The sequence below is a fragment of the Pleuronectes platessa genome, chromosome 9, assembly GCF_947347685.1.
Source record: "Pleuronectes platessa chromosome 9, fPlePla1.1, whole genome shotgun sequence".
NCBI lineage: Eukaryota > Metazoa > Chordata > Actinopteri > Pleuronectiformes > Pleuronectidae > Pleuronectes > Pleuronectes platessa.
The window spans coordinates 14,737,349-14,761,693 of NC_070634.1; the positions used below are offsets into that span (position 1 = coordinate 14,737,349).

The 24,345-nt window shown below is 41.6% G+C and overlaps 1 protein-coding gene across 3 annotated transcripts; it reads right to left on the reverse strand.

Moving 5' to 3' along the window:
• Positions 1 to 133: 133 nt before the first annotated feature.
• Positions 134 to 24,207, reverse strand: ttc39a (tetratricopeptide repeat domain 39A). 3 transcript variants are annotated; one of them, XM_053430679.1, is made up of 21 exons: positions 23,995 to 24,207; positions 22,325 to 22,375; positions 22,082 to 22,132; positions 21,704 to 21,757; positions 15,290 to 15,394; positions 9,939 to 10,070; positions 9,168 to 9,208; positions 9,008 to 9,075; positions 8,841 to 8,905; positions 8,632 to 8,731; positions 7,789 to 7,854; positions 6,821 to 6,929; positions 6,652 to 6,719; positions 6,507 to 6,566; positions 5,436 to 5,597; positions 4,804 to 4,895; positions 4,289 to 4,409; positions 2,936 to 3,047; positions 2,647 to 2,761; positions 2,280 to 2,396; positions 134 to 2,141 (listed from the first exon to the last, which is right to left on the reverse strand). In XM_053430679.1, the coding sequence occupies exons 1-21, from the start codon at positions 24,045 to 24,047 to the stop codon at positions 2,027 to 2,029; spliced, it is 1,857 nt and encodes a 618-aa protein (XP_053286654.1). In that variant the 5' UTR covers positions 24,048 to 24,207; the 3' UTR covers positions 134 to 2,026. The 3 variants fall into 3 exon arrangements, with proteins under 3 accessions (XP_053286654.1, XP_053286656.1, XP_053286657.1); XM_053430681.1 differs by having other exon boundaries at positions 23,985 to 24,194; XM_053430682.1 differs by lacking the exon at positions 23,995 to 24,207 and adding an exon at positions 23,623 to 23,802.
• Between the last annotated feature and the right edge of the window lie 138 nt (positions 24,208 to 24,345).

Sequence of the window (24,345 nt, forward strand, 5' to 3'; positions counted from 1 at the left end):
ATGAATTAGATCACAGAGGTTTTGCAGGCTCATGCAGGCGCGGCCCCACTTGATCTGTACATTTTAAATCTAAACATTGCACATTGTGTTTTTGTTTGTGGTGCACACATGACCCAAAACAAAACAGATAACACAGAGTGAGATGTGCTCTTTAGTTGCTCACCAACATTTCATGTTAAATTACAATAGAAACATTCAGTATGTACAGGAATGTCATTCTGCTCAGTGGTAGCTGAACCCAGTGGATTATGCTGATCGTCAGCTTCCTTTTTCCCACTAAACTTAGTTTGTTTCTTACAGCAACACAAGTAAAACCAAAGAGAGGAAAAGGACAAAAAAGCTTGATTATTAGTAGAAAATACACTATGTTATTTGTATATTACAGAGAGCAAACGTGTTGAAATAGTAATAAGAATACATTTCCTCCACCACTAAAAATATTCAAACTGACTCCCAGTCAGCGTCTTGAATCCCAAACCTTGCACTGATCATGAATAAATCAGCGCTGCTCTAATTCCAGCACTTGAGACATGGTGAGTTTCTGGGTTTTTCTCGCCCTTCAAATAACCTCAGCACCAGCACATTCAGACGTCATCTTTCTTTGTTTTATCATTTCAATCATTACAAGTATTTGTTCCTATACAGATTATTATTATTATTACTATTTGACAGAGAACTGTGGTTATGATGTCCAAGTCTTTCAATTGTTGGTTCTGGCCCAGCATGGCAGATACATGAGCAGCAGAGGGGGTTCACAAAGCAGGACAACTGTGGTCATTGCCATTCAGAGGTTCTTCACCCACTGAAGGGAGGCTACAGGCAGACAAGCACGCAGTCCCTCGTCACTCGGGGTGAATGGCCCGTTTGTTCGAGCTCAAGTGCTGTTGGAATCTGTCCCACACACCAGGAGGAGAAAAGGAGGGAGTCTGCCTTTCTAAAAGACACATTCATCTGTCCTCTTAAAACAGGACAATTTGTGTAAACGATGCCATATACAGTGTATAAATGTAAAGAACAACTCTCCGCTTCAAGTCTGATAGGCATTGTTTTACAACTATGGAGAGATTGTACAGCCTGCTGATTTACAAAGCTTTTTGCAAGAACCATTACATGTGATTGTAAATACAACGGGATGTAGAGTTGATCAATTCTTCAAAATGAGTCTAAAAGAAGAATCCCACATACATTTTTTCTTTTTTGTCTTTCAGTGTTTAAGTTAGTTTCGAGGAAAAAGGAGGAAAACTTGGAATAAACAATAAAATTTCCATTTGCTGTATGAAACACAAAGAACCTAAGAATATGTAGTGTGAATGAAGGTCATCAAAAATCGGAACCCTGACAACAAACATTTATCAAATGTACAAAACAGTCTCGTAGTTTCCACGGAATATTTGGCGAGTAACATAATATGATAACTGGTGTCAAAACATAATGATGTGTCATCTCCCATCTAGTCAGGTCAATTTACATTAAATTAAAAAAGTAGGATTTCTTTGGAGCAGCCAAATGGTGCTGCTGTCCAGGTGGAGTTAATGTCAGTAATTTAAAGTGGGCTCTCTGTTAATCTGGCTCCATTAGGGTCCACACCAACATCACCCTGAATTTGGCACATTCTTATCCAGGGGTATGAGTGGAGGCCCTCTGCAGCACATACTACACAAATACAGCCTTGTTTTCTACCCTAGAGCACTCCTGATGGTTGGCCACAGTGCTGGACTAATAAGCCTGCTGGAAGCAATGTTTCTTAAATATAGGCACATTTCGCAACTTGTTTCTATTTAAAATCAGACGAGGAAATTAGTTTCATCATAATATACGGAGCTCTGGAAGAGAGCCCATCAAACTCGGCTAAACCAGTCAGGGCCACACAGAGCTGCAGTCGCCCCTGAGGGTGGCACACACAAGAAAACATGAGTATGTCCTCCTGATGAAAAACACAAATGGCCTGCCTAGATGGGCAGGGGTATGTGTCGCATTGTGGGACTGCAGAGACAGAGAGCTGCTCTTGTGTGCCCTTGTCTGTCTGTTATGGACTGGAGGGAACGTTGATGCCGTTTTCCGCGGCCCCCTTGGCCTTGTGCAGAGCGGCCTGAATACGGAAGTGTGTCCGAGATTCCATCGAGTAGTTTTTGTAATTTTGCCTGAAACAGAGAAAGAGGAGTCAATGACAAGTATAGTGAGAAATAAAGTGATGATGTAAGACGTATTGAAAACCACAAACAGGATTGGGTGTGGCATGTTGACGACTTGAATATGTGTGTGGGGTTTAAAAGACTTACTTTGCTGCTTCTAGCAGTTTGATCGCTTCATCTGTTCTGCCTTGCTCCAGTAACAGCAGGCCGTGCTCCAGCAGGGCATTGGGAACCAGGTAGTGATCATATTTGATCTGAGTCTCACTGCAAACAATGTCAAAACTCACTGGTTATATTATGTGTGGCTCATAGTATCAGGGTCAACAAATCCACTCCTGTGCTTCATGTTAATCAAAACAGAACTGCCATTACTAATCAGAGGATGCACAGTGACTATGATCACGCTAATTAGAAGTGGCACCTCGCAGAAACTGGAGCATATGTGTGTTTTGGTTGGATTATGTTTCTACATATTGTCTGTACATGTCTGTGTATGAAACTGGGAGACGCGTACTTGCAAAGGACCAGGGTAAAGTAGTGTTCGGCCTCCTCCTGGTGCCCCAGGTGTTTGAGACACAAGCCCCTCAGTAGGCTGAGCAGACACTGATCGTCCATGGAGAACTCACTCCCTGACAAACACACAACAGGACAGTGAGGAGATAACAACAGTTGTGGAAAAAGCAGCTACAATAAATTAAATCCACCTTAGCATATTAGTATTAAAGAAGAGAAAATGATAAATGACTATGACATTTTTATTTATTAGAAAGATCTTTGAGAATGTGGTAAATCATTCTGCATACTTTGGCTGTTCTCGAGTTGAGCTTGTGCCTCATCCAGTGTTTTCAGCATGCCCTCCGTCAGGTCTTTGTGTTTTCCAATGACCGTGTAGCCGTTCCATATGTACATCATCTCCTACACAACACAAAAATACACAAAATCCGGTAAATTTAAGAATTGATTATTATATTATTGCTGACTTTCTAGGCCTGTTCTGGCCTCACACCTATGTACACTTCAGAGCTTTTGACACCTTATGCGCCCGGTTGTAACCTGAGGTCCATCGGAAAGGCCACTCCACAGTGGCCGGCTGAGGACCAGAGGTGATTGGGCCTTTTCTGTCAAGACTCCCACTCTGTGGAACAATCTGCCTGAGGACATCCGTCTGGCAACTCCTTATCCTTTTAAAAATGTCTCTTACAGACACAGGTGTGTTTTTTCTTAGTTCTGATCTAACCATGTATTTATAAATATTTTATAATGTTTTATTTTACCTAGTTTGTACTCTTTTCTCATCTGTAACAATGTTTTATATCTGTATTTCTGCTCTATTACTGTGTGATCTTTATATCGGTTTGCTCATGTTTAACTTTTAAAGCATGTGGTTACTGTGTTTTGAAAGGTTTATTATTATTATTATTTAAAAAAACAATGTTATTATAGAAATAGTGTACACTTATATATATTTGATATCATATAAATGCCCACAGTACTTTAACCTATTGGCCACAATGTCAGCAACTCAAACTGTGGCAGAATGATAAGGTCAGAAAGCTGTGCCTCTCAGCACACAGACCAAGGGGACATATGTCTTACACAGAAAAAACTCTTTCTGAGGGACCTTAGCTGGATTCCAGACTGGGGAAATGTCACAATATGGTCAATGAGCATTAATTCTGTGTCAATGTCTGTTACAAAGCAAATAGTACAATCACAGCATCTTCTGCCTGATCCATGAGAGGTGGTAGGTCTGTTCTGATTGGTCAACCAACAGGTTAATGGGGAGGCCTGCATAGCTTCTTATAGGGCAAAGTCTGCATGACACAAAACTACATAATCTCCCTAATGTGATAACATAACACACAGGCAGCTGTGGGTCAGCAGGTAGAGTGTGTCGTTCCACTAAATAGATTGTTGGTGGTTCGATCCCCGGTCCCCCCCGGCCCACATGCTGAGTCCCAGACGCTGCTCCTGACATGCCGTCCATGTGTAAATGGTGCATGACAGAAAAATCGCTGTTTGTAGAAGCATGTGAATAAATGTATGAATGTGACCTGTACTGTAAAGCACTTCGAAAGCTATATAAACACCGTCAATGGCATCTAAAAACTGTGGAAAAAAACTAAATTTTAAAGCAGGCATCACCCAGTACTGACCAATGGAGGGGCAGGGAGAGGAATGGGGTTATCTACGAGGTAGCGACGGGCTTTCCTGATCGCAAACTTCTCCGTTGGCAAAGACTTGCCGGCTATTTTCTGCTTTAGTTCTGGAACTTGCCTGAAAAATAATACAATATACAATTAAATTCACACACATGACTAACTGTAAACAAGAGATAACACGTGACACATTATGTCTGTTTGCATCTTCACTTTATATCGTCAAATTCTGATTTACTAGAGGTCTTGTGCAGCAGTTCACCATCAATAAAAAAACTTGCTTGGCACCAGCATAAGACATGTGAAAATCCATTATTAGATTATTTCTTTCATACAAAATAGGCTTTTTTTCTCATTTTTATATGAACTTATGTTACTTCCAAAAGACAAAATTCTCTTCCTATAAGAAGCGATGTTGACATTATAGAAATGTAACCGTCACAATGAATCATCTCTGTTTGCCTATGGATACTGTGACCAGCTCCAGGCGTGTCTTAGCTCTCAGTTCGTACCTGAACAGAGTCAACGCAGTTTCCCCGAAGGTTAGACAATCATCCTCCGTCATCATGCTTAGGTAGGCTGCTTTCATATACGCATAGGTAGCCTGAGGAATGGAAAAAAAGGTGATTACTAATGCAAAGCTGTCTTTCCTTTTCAAATGAGATGAACAGACAAAGATAAAACAACAACTGTGTGGAATTTGGAGTCAAAGCCAGAACCTAAATTCACTCTCATTATTGAGTTTCATGATGCAAGTTATTTTCAGCCACTAGAAGCTGAAATATAATTTATTTATCATTAACAGACATTTAACAGAATCCTCCTTGAGTGCTGTTGTTGCCAGTTTAGACAGAGAGGGCCTAACTTACAGAAAAGGGGCCAAGCTGGAAATACTGTATAGCTGCTTTCAGGCATGCACTGAACCCCAGATAATGGTCGGAAGGGACTATATGTGAGAAAGCAAATGTCCGAGTGACAGGCTCCGGACTTTCTCCAGATATTTTCCCTGCCAGCCCCCTAGTAAAAACTCCAGATAAGAGGTGGAAATCAGGTTGATGCTCTTATTTTGTGAGGGGCTGACAAAAGGAAACCCCAATCAGACATGACTAACACAGCATTAGCCTGAACATTTGCGACCGCCCACCTTAGACCACGTGTTCTCCTTGCTGAGCAGGTCAGCGTAGAAGTAAGCCATCTTCCAGTTCCTCTTGTACGTGTAGCACCACATCAGCTCCCAGTAGCACATGTGGTGAAACTGCTTCCACTGCTGCTGAGCCTCACAGCACTCCTGGAAACGATCAACAGCCTGGAAACACACATGAAACCGTCTGGATCATGATTCACTGTTCATATGGTGACACAATGAATAATCATAGATTTTTGCACACGACTTAGCGTAATACCACCTGTGTTATAAATGAATGAATGTAAGTTCTGCCTGTGTTTGTGTGGGTCTTCTACGATTCCCTCCCACACTCCAACGACATGCAGGTTTGGGTTGAGTTTATTGGAGACTCTAAATTGACAGTAGTTTTGAATGTAAGCGTGACTGGGTGTTTGTCTCTGTATGGTGGCCCTGTGATTTGCTGCCAACCTGTCGCCCCATAGCAGCTGGGATTGGCTCCACCTCCCTGTGACCTCCAAAGGATAAACAATATGAATGATGGATGGATCAATCAATGATGACTAACAACCTAAACTCAGGGTTTATAAACCAATATGTTGATTTCATGAAATAAATGAAGATGTACATTATTAGAATGTAGTCTTTTTAATTTGGTGATAACATTATATGCCCATCTAACAAATCTTGTGATGACTTGGTTGTGATTCTTGAAAAGTATCGTTACAAAAATATCAATACATCCTTTTTTACAAAATATCGCATTGGTATCGTCAAACCAACACCACTTGGTTTTACTTTGTATCGGATCGTAACGGAAATCTGTGATGTGGCAAATCACTAATAAAGATTCACACCCATTACACTTGGTTTTAAACAACTGGTATGTTGTAAAGCCATTTCGTTCTACTAATAGTAGTTAAATTGTTTTACAGAACCCTACTTTCAAATTAAAAAAAAAAAAAAAAAAAGAACTGCCCACAGATATAAGACACTGACAACGTTCTAATAACATGAAGTATAAAAATGAGCAGCTTTCACAAGAAGGATTCATGACGATGGTGATGTGTGTGTATGTGTTGGTGGACTCACAGCATCCAGGTTCCCCTTGATCTCTTCTATTCGGCCAGCGAAGAACAAGAAGATGGATCCCTGTGAGAAAGACGGTCAACAATGAGTTGAGAAACATGATACTTCAAATCATGTGGTAAAGTAAATGAAAAACTCTCTGACAAACCGTGGGATATTTTTTGAGATATGGCTGTAGCAGTTTCTCAGCATCTTCAACATCTCCTTCTCCAGTTCCTGCACGAGAAACACCGAATTGTGGTTAGACGCAGCTGTGTATGTGTGTGTGTGTGTCTTTGTGTGTACATGCAGGTGTGTGCGTGTGTGTCACTGCTCACCAAGTATGAAGCTCATGAAGGTGTGATAACAGAGCAGCAGCATGTTACAGAGGAAGGACCTGAATGTGCTCTCTGCGCAGCCGTCCTGAAGCTGCTGCAGACCGAACTCCTGCATGAATACACACACACACACACACACACACACACACACACACACACACACACACACACACACACACACACATTGTTCTATGCAGCCTATGCAAGATATTTAAGTTCTCCATGTCGAGATCATGTCAGACCTCTTGAGACTGAAGTTTCTGGAAACTTTCCATGGGAATATTCAATATATATCGAAAAAAAATATATACGGAAATTAAACGCTGAGCAATAAAAACATCATTCAAAACTCTATTTTAAAGATGTATGGAATGCAGCACACACTGCACGTTGAATTTCAACCCTGCACTGTGCATTTATCCATCACATGCAAAGATAATTCCCAGCATCCTGCTCACTACAGCAGGGCTATTGAGGCCTGCTGGAGTGTGCAGGACTAGTCAGGTAAGTTTCAATGATATTACTGGGGGAAATATATTAACATGCTGATTGAGGATTGTTCATCTGTTCATCTAGCCTCTTTCTATTCATTTATCCATCAATTGTAAAATATTTTTAAAGACGATTCCAATTGTTTGGCCAACTATTTATATCTCTGGCATTGCTTTAGTGTTTTTTTACAAGCTTTTTTCTAATCTTATTCTACAGAACAATGCCACGTGTACTGTCTCATGTGTGGAGACATTTCACCCCAGCCAATGTAGAAGGAAAGGCTGTGTGCATTTGCAAATACTGTGCAAAGATCTATGTTAAGAATGACACAGATCCAGAAGCATATAGTCAAGTGCCCAAAGTTTCCTCAGGGCTCAAATCAGCCTATGACAAAACAAATGTTTATATTTATGTCTGTATATGACAATGTAAATACAGACACCGGTCTCTGTCTCTCAGCCTTCTACAGAACCCACCTTGTTACCAGAGACACCCACAAACTCCAGCAGCTTCAATGTCCGAGCGGGCAACATGGAAATCATCTGCAGGGAGAGGAAGTGACAGTTTAGCTGCAGGCAAACAGGATCCTTTCTTTATCATTACAACACCAAGTGTTTCTAAAAAAAATTACCTTGAATTTCCTGTATGTACTATACAAAGGCTATGGGTTGTAAAGTAGAGGAACAGAGGAACAATCACAGAAACATTTTTTGCAACCCTTGATAATTACTTCTTTGCTATGTTTTTACTGCACGTTTTTACCATATTTCTTAATTAATTTCAGTAATACTTGCATAGTCCCAAATCATACTTTACACGGTAAGGTCAGGAGTTTACAACGTTTTTTGAGAAAACCTACAGTTCCCAAGGTGTGCAAGCATCGGTGACTTCCTCTTACAGAACCAGACAAATTACTTTAATGACAACACTACACTTGAAACAGCAAGTTCTGAAATTTTGTATACTCTGATCTAACGATAACGTCTTTGCATGGAAAGAATATTTTTAATGCCTTAGATGCTCATAAATGATCAAACAAGTAGAAGAGGCCCATAATATGGCAATAATCAAAAATGTATCATTAAGTGCCACATGAAAGAAGCTCAAACCACACTTATATCTATCTATCTATCTATCTATCTATCTATCTATCTATCTATCTATCTATCTAACTATCTATCTTTTGCTCTGGATGTGTTTCTGTTTAATTGTGAGCAGCTTTAACATCATGAAAAATGCAATGCAAACACTTCGCTTTCAAAACACACTGGTACATTAGTCCATTAATCCGTCAGTGACCCATAAAGCTTTCTACTTACTAGATTAAAGGCTCCCACTCCCAGTTTAACACCACCCTCAAAATGGCTGTGGTTGTCACCATGGGTGTAGCCAGCGGACTGGAGGACTGTGTGAAGCTCTCTGTAAGGTAGAAGTGAAGAGAGGGAGAAAAGTGTTTAGCGAGGTAACCGCGAAGATAGAAATTTCTATTAGAAAGTGGGAATAAACAATCTGGAGTTTAGTTTCTCACTTGTATGTCTGGTAGCTGTTCCTCACTTTGATCCCTCCTTTAATGAAACTGATCATGTTTTCATCCTGTATAACAGGGGGAGGGGGGAAAGAGTGAGTTGCAATAACACATACTGTACATTTATGCAGTGCAGTGGTGGTTGGTCTGTGTCAAGAACTTTTCCTGACCTGTAGGAAAGTGAGTGCTGCCCTCTGCAGGAGACACTCGGCGTAGCACACTTCAGCATGGAGTTCCTCTGAGGTGAAAATGACAAATTACCAACGTGAAGCACAATGGAAATTGCAGCATTAAGGTTGTAACTGATTGCAGCACATTTCCTTTACTGACCTTCCGTAAAGGTTTTGGAGAAGCTCGACTTCTTGCGTTGCCTGAAAGCACAAAACAGAAAACCATCAGCGAGTGTCAGTGGCTCTGAAAGTCTTAAGGATTCTCAGCAGTGACGCTCTGCTCTCGTTTCCTGGGCACATCAGTGACTCAGCCTTTTTCCAGGGAAGACAGGATGCTGAGCTGCTGTAGGATGAAGTTCCCATAAGGTGCTGAGTCTGCTGACTGGGCAATAAAAGTCACAACATTGAAAATAAACCTGCAGAGAAAGAGTCGAGTGCAGGTTTGTCCCGTCGGGCTTATTAGATCTCCTGTGGGTCCAGACTCTCACAGTGGCACAAAGACAAACTGTGACAGGCAGGTGTGACATTCTGTAGGTCAGCAGCTGTGTCTGTGTCTCTTCTGTGCTTTTGTATGCTTGCTGTGTTCTAGTTTTTTTTGTGTTATCTGTCCCTGATTGCATTTATATATGAAACTTGTCCTATTTTATTTGCTGTTCATCTTGACTGGCAGAAGAGATGTTGCATCTCAATGGGATCTTCCTGGTTAAATAAAGGGTCAACGTTTTGATTTTATTAATGCATGTTCAAAAGATAAAGCAGATCAATCACCTTTTATCACCTAAAAGAAAATGTACTTTGTGATTGCTTTATTAAAGCTCGTCCACAGCTTTTAAAAGACAAACCTCTCGTCTGCAGCTACTGAATGAACTGATACTGAGAGGAACTGTTCGTCTGGACATTATTTCACTGTGGTGCTGAAGGGAAGTCTCACCGCTGACAGATAGCCTGGGCCTCCTTCATGGTGTTTCCTGCTGTCAGGATGTGTTGGGGGTCAAAGGTCATCATGGCCTGCATCTCTAGGATCGTGGCGTAGGTCAGAGCGTGGTACATGCTGTCTTTGGTTCTGCAACAAATGACAAAGCACAATGTTTATATTTTGAATTTTCAGTAAATGAAACGGGGTGTGATAGATTTTAAACGACACACTCAGCAAGATCCTCTGCTGTTGGGATAAAAGAAATGATGACGACGGGAGAAGAACATTTGGTGAAACAACGAAATGTTTTGTATATATATTTTTATATTAACGTTGCACAAACACACCCCAGCAAAAACCTTGTAGGTGTAAAAACCTATTTGGCAATAAACCCCGATACTGATTCTGATTTAAGATTCACACAGTAGAAGTCATTTAACCAGAGATCGAGAGATGGAACAACATGATCATAAAGTATAGTAGACGTAAACATCACATGAGAAATAAACAGGTGCTGAACTAAAGATAGTGTTGAGAAATAAACATAAATACATTCGTGGGATGTTATAAAGTACATTTACTTCATTTCTATGCTTAAGTAAGTTTTTCATGTTTCTGCACTTTACTTAAGTAGATGTACTTTCAGGTACTCCTGTCTGTACATTCTGTACTTTCTACTGCACTACAGTTAACATTGCATTGAGTTACAGCTACAATTATTTGGAAGAGGCCATGGCTGTGACTCAGCCATTCATTTATATGCAGCATTCTTTATTATTATAACAGAGTCTGTATTATTGTTATTGTTAAGGAAAATACACAGCAGATACAGTTAATGATGTATTTAGAACATAACATTAGATCATTGCTTTACGTACAGATGAAGTAGACCATTACATCAGTGATTAGGCTGCTCTCTGCAAGTAGTTTTACTTTTAAGTATTTCAAAGAAAAGTTAATGTTTCATTTATGTTTACTTGTCTATTTATTTGTACTTTTACTGAAGTATCGTGAGTATTCCCTGACATGTCGAGCCAAGTGCTCTTCTCCAGAAAGACGGAACAACGTTGGCACAGAACATGATAAGTTTTATTTTCTTATAATCAACCTACTAACGAAAGCAGTGTGAATTGAATACTCAGAGAACTAAAGCCACGCCACTGCAGCGATAACAGCTAAAGCTATTTATACCTATGGTTGTCATGTGTGTCACGTCACACCCTTTGCTCAACAAGAGCCCGGTACAAAGTGATTGAGTAAAAGTGTGTCTGATGACAGCCGCATTTTTCCACTAGTTGTACTTGTTGTTCCAGTTAGAGGAAGCTGTGGCTCCAGTTCTAAACCATTATGAGACCTAAGTAATTACTTAAATACCATTATGTCAAACTCTAAAATTACAAAAACCTTTGGCATTGATGTACAATGGGCGATATAAACTGCCTTGTTGGCGTAAAAGCAGATTTTCTATATTTTATATTGAGCTGTATACTGTACACACCCTCCAGTACAAGACAGAGTCATTTTAGCATGAACATAAAGGTGGAGGTGTGTGTAGAGGAATGTCGTTTGTCGGCATAGCTGACATTTCTCTGTTGTTCGCTACTGACTCATGTGACCAACTCTCTCATGGAAACAAACCATTCTACAACCCACAAAGACACGACATCAAATCTAAATCATGATCTACTGTTATTATAAAATATTTTTAAATTGAATATGTGCATTATAGAGGAAAAGAAGCAGAACGTGGTGCACGTGACTTTTAGACAAATGCAATCAATCCAGTATGATTGCAGAATCAAGTTATTTTTTTCTGGCAGACAGGGATTTAACTCTAAACCTAAAATAACTGATATAATTGCCTCCACCAGGCGATTATTATTCATCCGCGTTTGTTGGACTTTCAGCAGGATTATGCAAAAACAGCTCAACCGAGTTCCATGAAAGTTTGTGGAGGGCTGGGGCATGAGCCGAAGAGGAACCCAATGAATTTTGGTGAGGCTACGGCTCAGGGGGCAGATCCAGTTTTTGCTGAAACAATGTGAGAAGGAATCTTGATGAAAGAAATCAGGCATGTTAGGGGACTGATATTTATAAACTGGTTCTACTGAAGTCAAATGTGGTTTCATAAGGAGACTGTTGGCCCTTGGCAGTGACAGGCTGGTTAGCAAGATTCACTTCAGTAACAACCAGGAAGCAACAGACGACAGTCCGAGAAGACAGAGGTACAGATTCGCCGGCTGCATCAGGCTTATTTACTGTGTGACGCCGGAGCTGTGAGGTCAATTGAAACACTCATAGCTGTTCTTAACTTGGTTGGACGGCCTTCTTCCTTTTGATCACACGTCTCCCTCATGTTTTCATCACAATGAAAACTCGCACATAATTTATAACTATATATTATTGGCACTATCACCAATCTCTGCACCTTAGAACCGCACGTTCCCATAACTCTCTTACTGTATATATTGTTGTTCTATATTGTTGCTTTTATATTGTTGTTTGTACAGCGCACCAACCACACCAAGGCAATTTCCTGTATGTGCAAATATACATGGCAATAAAAATAATTCTGATTCTGATGAGGAGGAACTGTGTTGGGTTTTCCCAGAAACATGTCTGTGCACGCCTTGTGTTCAGATCTGCACGTGTTAGTAACAATAAGTCTGCGCAGCAATGGAAGGAACAATACACCAAACAGTTTCTTTCAAAATAATTATTTCCTTGTGGTTTTGATTGTAATAAATGACACAGAATCAAGGTCAAAGAAGCAGCTCCATTTGGAAATCAGATAAAAAATTGAAAAAAAGTATTGGAAAATTGAACCTTTGAGTGTTTGCGTATCACGTCACATTATTTGACCAAGAATCTGCTCAGTTCCTGTATCTTAGGTCATACAGCTATTCATCTAGCACACACCTCCTGTGCCCACTCCCTGCTGCGGCTGTGTGTAATACCTCCAGAAAGCGTGATGGAAGAATTAGATTGCGCTGTCTTGGCTGTACTTTGTCTGGTGGCATGTTTAGACAGAGAGCTGGCAAATAAAGCTAAGCTGGCTGTTGGACCCCTCAGGATTTGAGAGAAAAATAAACACCTAAAACCACTTAACTGGACATGTTTCTACAATGTTGGAGAGGAGGAGAAACGCAATAATGTGAATCCTATAATTCAGCAGAAGTTTAAAGAGACAGGTCAGGTCATAGATTTATTTATCGCTGGCTGATGCTCATGCACGCACAGTTTCTCAGTCTACAGATCCTCTGGTCAGAAATATCAAAGTGAGCCAGCAGCTTGTAAAACAGAAATGAAGCATGACAAGACCAGTTGAAAACAAGCATTTAAAACTGTGACACATCCCTTAAAGAATGTTATCGTCCCTACAAGTGTGTACAGCACCCCTCTTGATTTTCCAATGCTCAATTGCCATAAGAGTCTGACATGCTGTTCTCCCTGGGCCACAGCTTCACCTCAGCTTCTTCTCCTTATCAATAATCTGACAATGTTACACGGTTCTGAAAGTGTCGGCCAATAATTCAGTCTTAAATCCGTGGAAAGTTGAAAGATGTTCCCAGCGCCACACCTCCTGTGTGAAAAATGTACGTTGCCTGTCTCTTCCTGCAGTCACACTGCTCAGGTGAGGTTAGATTAATGCATTAACCCTGCAATAGCTAACCCTGGCTTCATTCAAGTGCATGCTGGGATATGCATCAGTTGTCTTTGACATAAATAAGAAACAGAGAACATAAATGACATATTATCCAGTGTGTGCGTGTGCATTTGTGTGTGTGTGTGTGTGTGTGTGTGTGTGTGTGTGTGTGTGTGTGTGTGTGTGTGTGTGTGTGTTCCTAGTATAACTTTTGATGTGTGACCCACAAAGTCACATTATGGGGACTTATTGACATAACTCTCTCTCTGTATGTGTGTGTGTGTGTGTGTGTGTGTGTGTGTGTGTGTGTGTGTGTGTGCACCTGACTGCTTCAGGACACAGTTTTGAAAAGGGGAAACATTTCTAGTTTCCGCTTCCTCTGAGTTATTTGTTGACTACAAGACATCCCAGCCTCTCTCTCTCTCTCTCTCTCTCTCTCTCTCTCTCTCTCTCTCTCTCTCTCTCTCTCTCTCTCTCTCTCTCTCTCTCTCTCTCTCTCTCTCTCTCTCTCTCTCTCTCTCTCTCTCTCTCTCTCTCTCTCTCTCTCTCTCTCTCTCTCTCTCAGTGCAGCAGATATCAACACATCTTACATAACGAAACAGGTTTAAGTTGATACTCCAGGTCATCAGCTGCAAAGTATGAGCAGAGGAGGGTTGTGGGTGCTACCAGGTTTTGAGACACATCTCAACTTGATAAGAGAGTTGTAATTTCTTGAACTCACAAAATGCTTTCACACCTTAATAAGTCACTCAACTAAGACGATAATAATATATCTGGACAGATATCCTAGATAGACATGCCTTTTGTTTGAATTCGCACCAATTTTTGACCGTGTCCCACAGAATGTATCATATCTAAACATCTGGGCTCATAACAGCTACAAATATGTACATAATAGCAACTACTGTCCGTTCAAGTGCACGTCAGCAGCTGGAAGAGGAAGAGAACGCTCCCACTGAGCTGTGGGTAGAATGCTGAGACAGAAACCAGGACCCACTGCACTGACAGAGCAGCTGGAGGGAAAGGTACATTTGGATGGATGGATGGATGGATGAGTGGGAATGTAGGTTGGTAGATGGATGGCTGGATGGACGGACAGACGAATATATGGATGGGTGGATGGATGAGTGGGTAGGTAGGTGGGTGGATGGATGGACGGAAAGATGGATGGATGAACGGATTGACGGACAATGCAAAAACATAATTCCTCCGGCTACTGGCAGTCGCAGGCATTGAGGCTTAAACTAAGACATTATAATAATAACAGGACATAAATACAATGACATACTAGTCATCAATTTGAAAAAGTTATGAAATAAAAAAGTCTCTCCTCTAGCCAAGTAATCCTAGGATTCCTTGCGCTTCGGTGACAAACAGTTTTTTAACTGACTCAACTCGACTGACCAGCTAACGCTAAAAAAAACAAGGGTAGTTTAGTAAACTTAGTAAGTTTAGCATGTTGCTACGATAACATTAACAATGACTGTGGCCTCCAGCAAAGCCATGGCGGTGAGGTAGTCTGCCACTGACAACAGTACCAGGGTGGTGGAGCTGACGCAGCAGAATGGAATTCAGCCATCATTGATTTGAATGTTGTGTGTGTGTGTGAATGTAGCTTCCTGATGAAACTCCTCGCACATCCATTGTGTTTGTGCATAGAGGCACAGTTCGATCGGAGCTCCACCCAAGGTAAGACACGACATGTTTCGTGTTTCTTTACCTGCTTCGGAGCCGGGTCTGCGCCTCCTCAAACTCATTTCTGAGAAACAGGTCCAAGGCGGCCGTACAGTCCTCCAGAGCCAGAGACAGGTCCGACCTCGATCCCCTGCAGAACCAAAACAAACAGGACATGGATGAGGAGGGTGGAACCTGGCGAAGGTGTTGACCGATTAGTTTAGCATGAGCTCATTTCTGATCTTAGACATTATGATGCATCTATCTTATCAGCTCCGCCAGGGGAGTTAGGTTTTGTCTGGGTTGGCTTATTTTTCAGCAGGATTGTGCAAAATTGTATTTTCTAGGAAGGGTAGAGCCCGACCCAGGGAATAACCTGATGAGTATTTGCTTGGGATCCAGATCAGGAGGTGGATGCTTAATCAGACATATTTAGGAGACTGAGATGTGCAATTCGGTGCAGATCCAGAAAATCCCCCAGATCTAGTGAATTTAGATGTGGCTTCATAAGGGGACTTTTGGGCCTTGGTGCAAGTATGTGCATTACTGAATGCCATTCTAGTTATAATCAATAGAGAGAAGATACATTCATGTATTAGACAAACATATTCAACTCGGTTTTCCCTCGTGTGAAAAGCCTCAGTACTAGGACCCAAATCTCTTTATTCGGCTTTGCTCTGTTTCTACTGCAGTGACCCTGTTCTCATTGGCCGCCTCCAAACACTGACCCTCAACAGAGGGAAGGAATCTTCATTTCCAGCTCACTTAATGTATTTAGTCTTTATTAAATCCTCTCCAATCTGCTGCTTCTTCTCTGGAGAGGCAGAGTGGGTCAGACAGGGACCTCTGCTCCCGATAGCGTTTTGCTCTCAGTGTTGTTGCTGCCTGCATTACACTGCGTGTTTTCAGCCTCGTTTTCTGTACTTACACAACCATAGACTTCTCTAAAAAACACATTTATTAAAAGGTGAAGAACAGATGCTGCTGCTGATATGAATAATGTGCACCGTCTTTATGTAAGCTGCTGATAATTGATGATAAGTGGAAGCAGTATTCTGACTTCCTTCCACGGTGCACAGGACCCTCACGTGACAAAGTGTATAGTGTGGCCAAACTGAGCACAAGACATGACTGAGAATTATGCACTGTTCCCCCGTCACAAGGCTAAGGCACTGCTCCTGACACCGGGTCTAAATGTGTTGTTTTTATTCTTCGTTTCAGGCTGCAAATACCAGAACTAGCGTAAATGGTCAATCTGAGTCGCTGACTGCTGACAGCACTAATGTTCTTCAGCATTACGCAGACTTATTTCTTTGATATGAATAATGACTGATCTGTGATTTTTTCATACATTCATTCTTTGCTATTTATGTTACTATTCAAATGGAACCATTGCATCTTGTTGTTGTAACGTTGTTGTTCAGACGGTCTTCACAGATGTGTTTCTGTGAGAAAGGGAAGCAGGTTTCTATTTGGTTTCATGCTGAAAGTCGAGTGTAGTGTCCCAGGGAACACGCATGACAATCCGTTAACTTTACGATGTTGGCCGCAAACATCAGATTCATAATCAGGAATATGAGCAAACACGTCTTCAGCTTATGTTTGTAAGAGCAGTGACTAAACCACATAATTGACATTAACTTCCTGCCAGAGAGGAGCTATAAAATCTCATACGCCATCAGCTCGGCTGCCTGCCACCATAAAGGAGCACACACTCGCTGCTGCAGCTCTGCTTAATGACATGCAGGTGACTGCTGTGTTCTCACCATATGACTGGCAACAAGCTGAGCTTCCTGACTACAGCACAGCAACAAGCTGTCAGAGCAACATGTGTGTTCGGTGTACGTCTGTCTTTAGCTGAACAAACAGTGTACTGACCATTTCCCCTCCAAAGAATTAACAGTCATTTTATGATACTAAATTTAATTCACCATAGCTGTTTTGTAATTGAGTGCCTACAGACAATGAAAACGGCATAAATAATATGACCTATAATAATGGCAGGAGGAAATAAAGGTAACACAGAGTAAATCATTGATTTTAAGGATAATGCTGTAGAGTTACATGTCTTCCCCCAATGGCCACTGACTTAATCCAACCAGAGCTTCCTCTGTTTCCTCTCTGTGAAGGTGCAGCCCCCTGCCACCTTAACCCCAAATAACAAGTTTACTAAGAAAAGACAAACAGCCATGTGCGTTTGGTCTTTGGATACTCAAACCAAATTTATCATTGAACGCATTCATGCTCTGCACCGATGAGTTCATACCAAGGACCAACCATCCCCTTGTGTCACCACATTTAAATTCACTAGATCCAGATTTTCATTTGCATCTGAACTGTATTGGACACTCACTTGTATCAGTTTCCTTAACATTTCGGATTTTGGATTTTGTTTTTTGTAAATCAAGAATTGATTATTCTCTGAGAAATCAAGGAAAGATTTTGATAAACAAAAAAAAAATGGTGTAATAAACCAATCCTGGATCCGTCCCTTTATGTGGATCCGGAACAACATTTGTTGGGTTCTTCTCTGACCCATACCACTTCCCTCCACTAAGTTTCATGGTAATCCTTTCAAATAAACACACTATAACGCCATGTAACAGTAAGTGAAAAAATAAAATCCTGGATTTTCGGATTCGCTCCAAATTAGAATGAGGTCTTCCTCGCTTCCTGCTCCACCCCTCCACAAGATTCCATTGAGAGCAATCCTGCTTACAAACTAACAAACAAAAGTAAAAACAACAAAACAAAAGTACAAACAAATGTGAAACCTTGAGTGTAACTCTTATCTTAACCAAAGCTTTACTGTAACCACAAGCTTACAACCAACCAAGTCGTGACCTCACACAAGTCATTTGTCAGTCCAATTTAAAAGATCATTGCCGCTGGAGTCTAATCACTTCTTACATTGAGCAAACAAGTACAACCTAATACATAATAAATGCCTCTAACCTTCTCTAATGATGTTGTTTTGAAGCTCATCCAACAAAGACCAACTTGTGCATATTACCTAGAGAAATATCTGAGATGGTCTTCAAATTATTCCTACTCAGAAGGGAGCAATAATCAGACTGGTAAATTCATAGTAGTAACTACAGTATGCTGACGTGGTGTTTCTTTGAGCTGACAACCAACTCAACTGGTCCCGTCTGACTAGATTTACTGACACCTTCAAAACAATTGGAGGCCTGAAGACAAGGGACATTGTCCTTTGCATCCAGGGTATAATTGACAACACTATGAAAGAGAGATGAGGCATGACCACCGGGACAACGAGGAGAGTCTGTGAGGTTTCGGACTGTTTGCCACTCATTGTCCCCATAATTTAATTCAATTTTCCGTCAGCGAGTCAGAAATTCTGGGTTTATTTCTCCAGAGAGCGACTTGAACAGGGTAAATCATTATCAGGCAAATGCACATGAGCGCACACACACACACACACACACACACACACACACACACACACACAGATAACACCACTTAGCACACACACGCACACAATTCATAAACACACCCCTGCATGCGTTCATTACAAGCCTACGTGCAAGCACAGCACACACACACGGAGAGAGAGAGAGAGTGTGTTCCAGAGTGACGAGGCATTAGTTGATCAACGCTGTTATTATTATAGCCCAAGCAAGTTCATCCACATGCCTGAGTGTCACAGCTGCAGACACAGACACACACACACACACACACACAGTCCCTTTACATCATTGGACCCTGACAGAAACAAACAGAGGATCTTAGGGGGTTGACAAACACACGTCATCCCAAAACGCAGCAGTAACAAAGTGTCTTACCCGTTCGAGAGAGTCTCATCCTCTTCTGACATTTTCATCCGGCAAAGTGCGTGTTTGCCTGTGTGTGTCTGTGTGTGTGTGTCTGTGTGCGCACAAGAAAAATTGTCAAACTGAATGTGAGCGCAGGGCCTTCGCAGCAGAGAAGGGTAACGGTCTGTGTGTGTCTCTCTCTGTGGCAGCAGCAACAAGGGCAGAAAGCAGCGGCAGGAAGGCAGGCGTGTGAGAGAGAGAGAGAGAGGAGGAGAGAAAGAGGAAAGAGTGAGAGACTGGACAGAATGAAGGAGAGAAAGCGAGAGAGGGGGGAGGAGGAGGCGGAGGAGGAAGGGCACAGTAGCAAAAGCAGCCCTTAATGAGACTAGGATGACTACCACACATGGGAGGAGAATACACAGGCTATCTGTGCTGCAGCTAACACACACAGACACAAACACACACACAAACACACACCTCTTCCGATCATCACCCTCATGCTACACACACTGCAGCCTCCGCTCTCATTGGTTCACACTAAATCTGAGGAGGGGCTACATGTCCACAACTCATATTTGGGGATTTTTTTTTACGAGAAACTGCCCCAAAAAAAAAAAAAAGGGAGAAAGGGAAAAAACGAAAAGCTGAAGGATATGTAACTTGTTGTCGTGTGATAATTACGAGACCGTCCTTCGATTCTGACACAACGACCTCCACGTGCTTCTCTTCTGCTTAAGGTGAAACCCGGAGAAAGCAGATGGAGAGAAGAAGAGAGAGAGCTGCAGTGCGGGGGGGATCTCAGGTGGTCCGGTCTGCTCCAGTGCCAGAGACAGAGCCCTGCAGCGAGCAGAGGGAGCAGAGGCAGAACCCATAGACGCAGCCGAGCAAAAACTGTGGATACAACCAGAACTGATCTGAAAGCATGAATGAATTATGAAGTCAGAGCCAGTGTGGGTGTCCTAGGCAGCAGCTCAACACTCAGTCAGCCCTCTGCATTCGGCTGTGTGTGTGTTCACAGTGCGCACACTTGAAAACAGGGGTTCCAGTTCAGCTGCAGATCAGAGTGACCTCAAGCGAAAATCCTCGTCAGAAAAGTGCTTGAAGGTATAATTCCCTATAGCCCCTCACCCTAAGCTTAACCATCACAACTAAATGCCTAACCCTAACCCTTGTTCTAACCTTAACCCTAAAACCATCTCTTAACCCTGAGACAAGCCTTTGAAATTGTGAGGACAAAATGTCCCAACAATGAAGCAAAACTGGCCCCCCATAACTACAGATAGACATGTGCACACACACACTCGATTAGTAACACTGCTAGCCTCTGGAAAACATAAAGCTCACACTCATGTGACCGTGTCTAAGTGCTTGTCTCGTCCTTTTCTCCCCCATGGTATTCCATGGACACACAACTGTAACCACAGAAACATGAGGGGAAATCCATCCGTCTCTACACAAAAACATGCGGTCGTTGGATCCATCTCTCACGTGCGCTGGGACGAGCAGGAGGAGATGTTTCAGGTGGAGATGACTAGAGCTGATATATCGCCGTCCTCATGGCAGGAAATTTGATTAAGCGACCAAACAAACTCGGGCCGCACGATCATTCAGAATTCTGACGTTGGCTTCTTTCTTCTAACTTAATCTAATAATATGTAAATCTCTGAAGCTTCCATGTCGAGCGAAACCCTTCAGCAGTGCCCTCAGTTCACACTCACATAACACCATGTTCAGTTTGTAGTGTGGGACAAATTAAATGGGTTCAAATACTGAAATGTCTTAAATGAAACATATTGAGGATTTTTAGTTCTAAAGTACAGATGCTAGATATACAGTAGCAACTCTAACCTCTATTTAGTTTTTCCCTGCCTCAGATCCAAACAGTCACAACTAGAGTAGATTAACACCAATATGGATTTGACTGGTATTAATAATAGGAACTCCTGGTACCAATATACTTTATTACCCGATCTAGGTATTTAGAAAATAAATTGATGATGATTCCTAAAATGTCCTAATAAAACCCTTTTGAAAAGAAAGTGTCGAGGCTTAATATTTAACAGCTTTACCACAAAATTTGTATATAAATAAGTATAAATAAATAAAAAACAATTATACAACCAAATAAATATTGAATTCGGAATAGGAAAAACATTTTTTACATAAAATTTGAATATAAATGCAGATATTCTCTTTTATTCTATAAAAGTTGTCTTATCAGCAAATGTCAACGTCTTCAGCGACATGTCTGTGAACGGCTCACACCCGACGGATTTAATTGGCTAACAGATGAATTGGTCGAACTCAGCCAATAAATTCTCTACATGCCTTGAAACCCAGTGCAACGGCAGACAATTGAACGAGAGACAGTTTTGTGTTCACACTCGCCCAGTCACGAGTTGAGAGAGAGAGTCGGGAGATGATTTCATGCTCTGTGTGAATTATTCATGAGGTGAACAGCAGGGAGAGAAGCTGCTTTGAGGTGCGGTGACCTTCTCGTGACCTTTAACTCAACGTGTCACTAATATGTCAAGTAAAGTTCACACCGACTCACAGAGGAGCTGGATTACACAACGACGAGGGAACAGACGTATCGTGACAAGATTATTTAGAAGAATTGATGGAGGTGGGATTTCGTACAAGGGATATTCAACATCTTGTCCTATATTCTAAATCACTCTTACCCATTAGATGGATTTGCAGGTTCCGGAGCATCTTTGTTGTTCGGCAGCTGTAACCTGAAACAGAGGAACACAAAAACATCGAGGCTGTTTAGAGAAAAGAGGGAGATCACCGGGGGTGAAATCCAGCTGAAAGGAGAGCTTTTGTTTAAGCAACACGATAGTGAGAGCCATAGAAACTCAGACTGTACGTGAACACTCCCAGGCTACTTCCTTCTCAGCACTGATTATTGAGGATCTGTCTCCAGATAAGACCTGAAACATTCTGATGGTTGTGGTGGCTTTGAAAAATGGGGTCATCATTTAAACTTTACCTCTGATTAGATCTGTTTCATTTATTTACTTCAATGTGGGCTCCTCCAGTAGTTTACAGCTTCTTACCTGAAGTCTGTGAGGATGGGATCCAGGTCTGGACTGTTAATGACGGACAACCTGATAATAAATAAAAGTCAGTGAGCATAACAAATTTAAAGTATGTTCACAGGTGTTATTATTGTCACGTTATTAAATCTGTAATTGAATACGACAGGGTTGCTGTTTTCTTTGTGACCCTGCTGACTGTTCCAGACTGCAAAGAAAGAAAGAATGATTGTGTGTGTGTGTGTGTGTGTAATGTGAACATACTGGTTTAGGGAGTCGGGGCTGTCAGGGATGTCCTGTGCCTTCTGAGTATCCCTGTGAAGAGGTCAGAGGTCAACTTAGAGAGAATGTATGAATGGATCTCATGATGGTGAGAGGAGGAGGAGGACCTTAGCTGGGATACCTGAAGTCTGGTCTGAAGATTCAAGGAGGACTCAAAGGGCCTGGTACAGATACTACTACTACTACTACTACACTAATACTACCAGTACAGACAACAATACAAATAAGTGGAGGCTAAAAATAAAGTTACAATGTGATACGATATGATGGAATATGATATGATAAGTGAAGATACGATACAACACAATATGATGAGATCTGTTAATCCTACATTGGCCCTGATGAAGATTTGCTATGTAACAGCAGCAAAGGGGAGAGTAAATGTCTTGTATGAAACTAAAATTCCATAGATATAAAAGTATTATTGCACAGTTGAATTAGGTAAAAACCCAATAAAGATATATTAGTATATTTTCTATATAATATTATTTCATAACAAGTCCAACTTGAGTTCCTATTTTCATGACACCTGACTTTGAGCACTGACCTGCATTTTGACTCAGAAGTTGGAGACTTCCCTTCTATTGTTAGTTTTTTATAAGCAGTTATTAATTAGGTGTGTGATATGCAGGGCTACATCATCACAGTCACATTATTCGTGTGTGTTCACCAGTTGCATGTCAGCAGTAACAGTTGAAGTTAAGATGACTTCAGAGGCTGAAGCCTGCGCTTTGCTTTCTCTATAAACGTCATGACTTGGAACTGAGGACTGGAAGCAGACTGGAATCAGACTCCATTCTTCCCGGACTCTGACTTGAACTGTGGAGACTCGAGACTCAACTCGGACAGGAAGCAAGATCAGTGTCACACATTTCTCTGGAAATGTTCGAATGAACACATTCAATCTTATCCAATGAGATGAGGCATTGAACTTTAAAGTGGAGTCTACATCGTCCAAAACGCTGCAGTTCAAATTGTGATGTCTAATGACGCCATTGAACAATTAAAGAGACAACAACACCAACCTGATAGATTAAAACGAGACAGACAGGAAGTACATAATTTCCAAAAGACCCTGATTTACTTATGATGAGACTTTTATACTTTGTAATTACACATATTAGATTCTGAGGCTGTATAAAATAATCAAAACTTAAATATAGATTATCTAAGCTCAGCGGCTGATGCCACATCACTGTATTCCTGCTTAACCACACTGGGACTGTAATGTTGTCTAACAGGCTTAACACAGCAACAACACGCGTCATGGAAGCACTTACATGAAACACAATGCTGAACTCACACAGGTGAGAAACTGCACAGGTGAGAACAGAAACTGAGGCCTGTCACACACGACTTTTACCTTCTGATGGAAGAAAGTAAAACGTTGACATGTGCTGTTGTTTCAGTGACATGGACGGACGCATCTGATCCGTGGACACAACAGAAACAGGAATCAACTCCACAGGTCAGGTTTCAGACACGGAACCTGCCCAGTGTGTGTGTGTGTGTGTGTGTGTGTGTGTGTGTGTGTGTGTGTGTGTGTGTGTGTGTGTGTTTGTGTGTCCTGGACATGATGTGCTCTACACATCAGCATAAGTCTCCTCCACCCCCTCACTGCTGAAATCAGACATGTACTGACAGGGACTCACGTCTTTCCGTCATGTTTCTTCCCGCTGCGTCTCCAGTTGGTGATAAAACTCATTCCACCGCGGTGCAACAGCTGAGTGTCCCGGACAGAGGAGGCCTACACAGCGGGCATGGATGGAAGCACTGACCGGAGGAGGAGGTCGCACTGACACTGGTGAAGGAGGAAGAGGAAGAGGAGCTGCTGCTGTAAAGGTGAGTCGTTCTGATCATCAGGGTTCAATGAGCCTCCTATTTAAATGCAGGGGAATGAAGCGGCAGGCTCCAAGGTCCTAACACCCTCCATTTTCTCACAACTCATAGACTTTAGTTACACGTGTCTTGAAAACAAACAAGTAAATCAACACGTAAATAAT

Coding starts and splice junctions, on each gene's coding strand:
- ttc39a (XM_053430679.1), bottom strand. CDS start 24,047: ATGAGTTTTATCACCAACTGGAGACGCAGCGGGAAGAAACATGACGGA. Junction 4,410..4,803: donor ACTGCGTTGACTCTGTTCAG/GTACGAACTGAG, acceptor ATTATTTTTCAG/GCAAGTTCCAGAACTAAAGC. Junction 2,397..2,646: donor TTTACCCTGGTCCTTTGCAA/GTACGCGTCTCC, acceptor CATTGTTTGCAG/TGAGACTCAGATCAAATATG.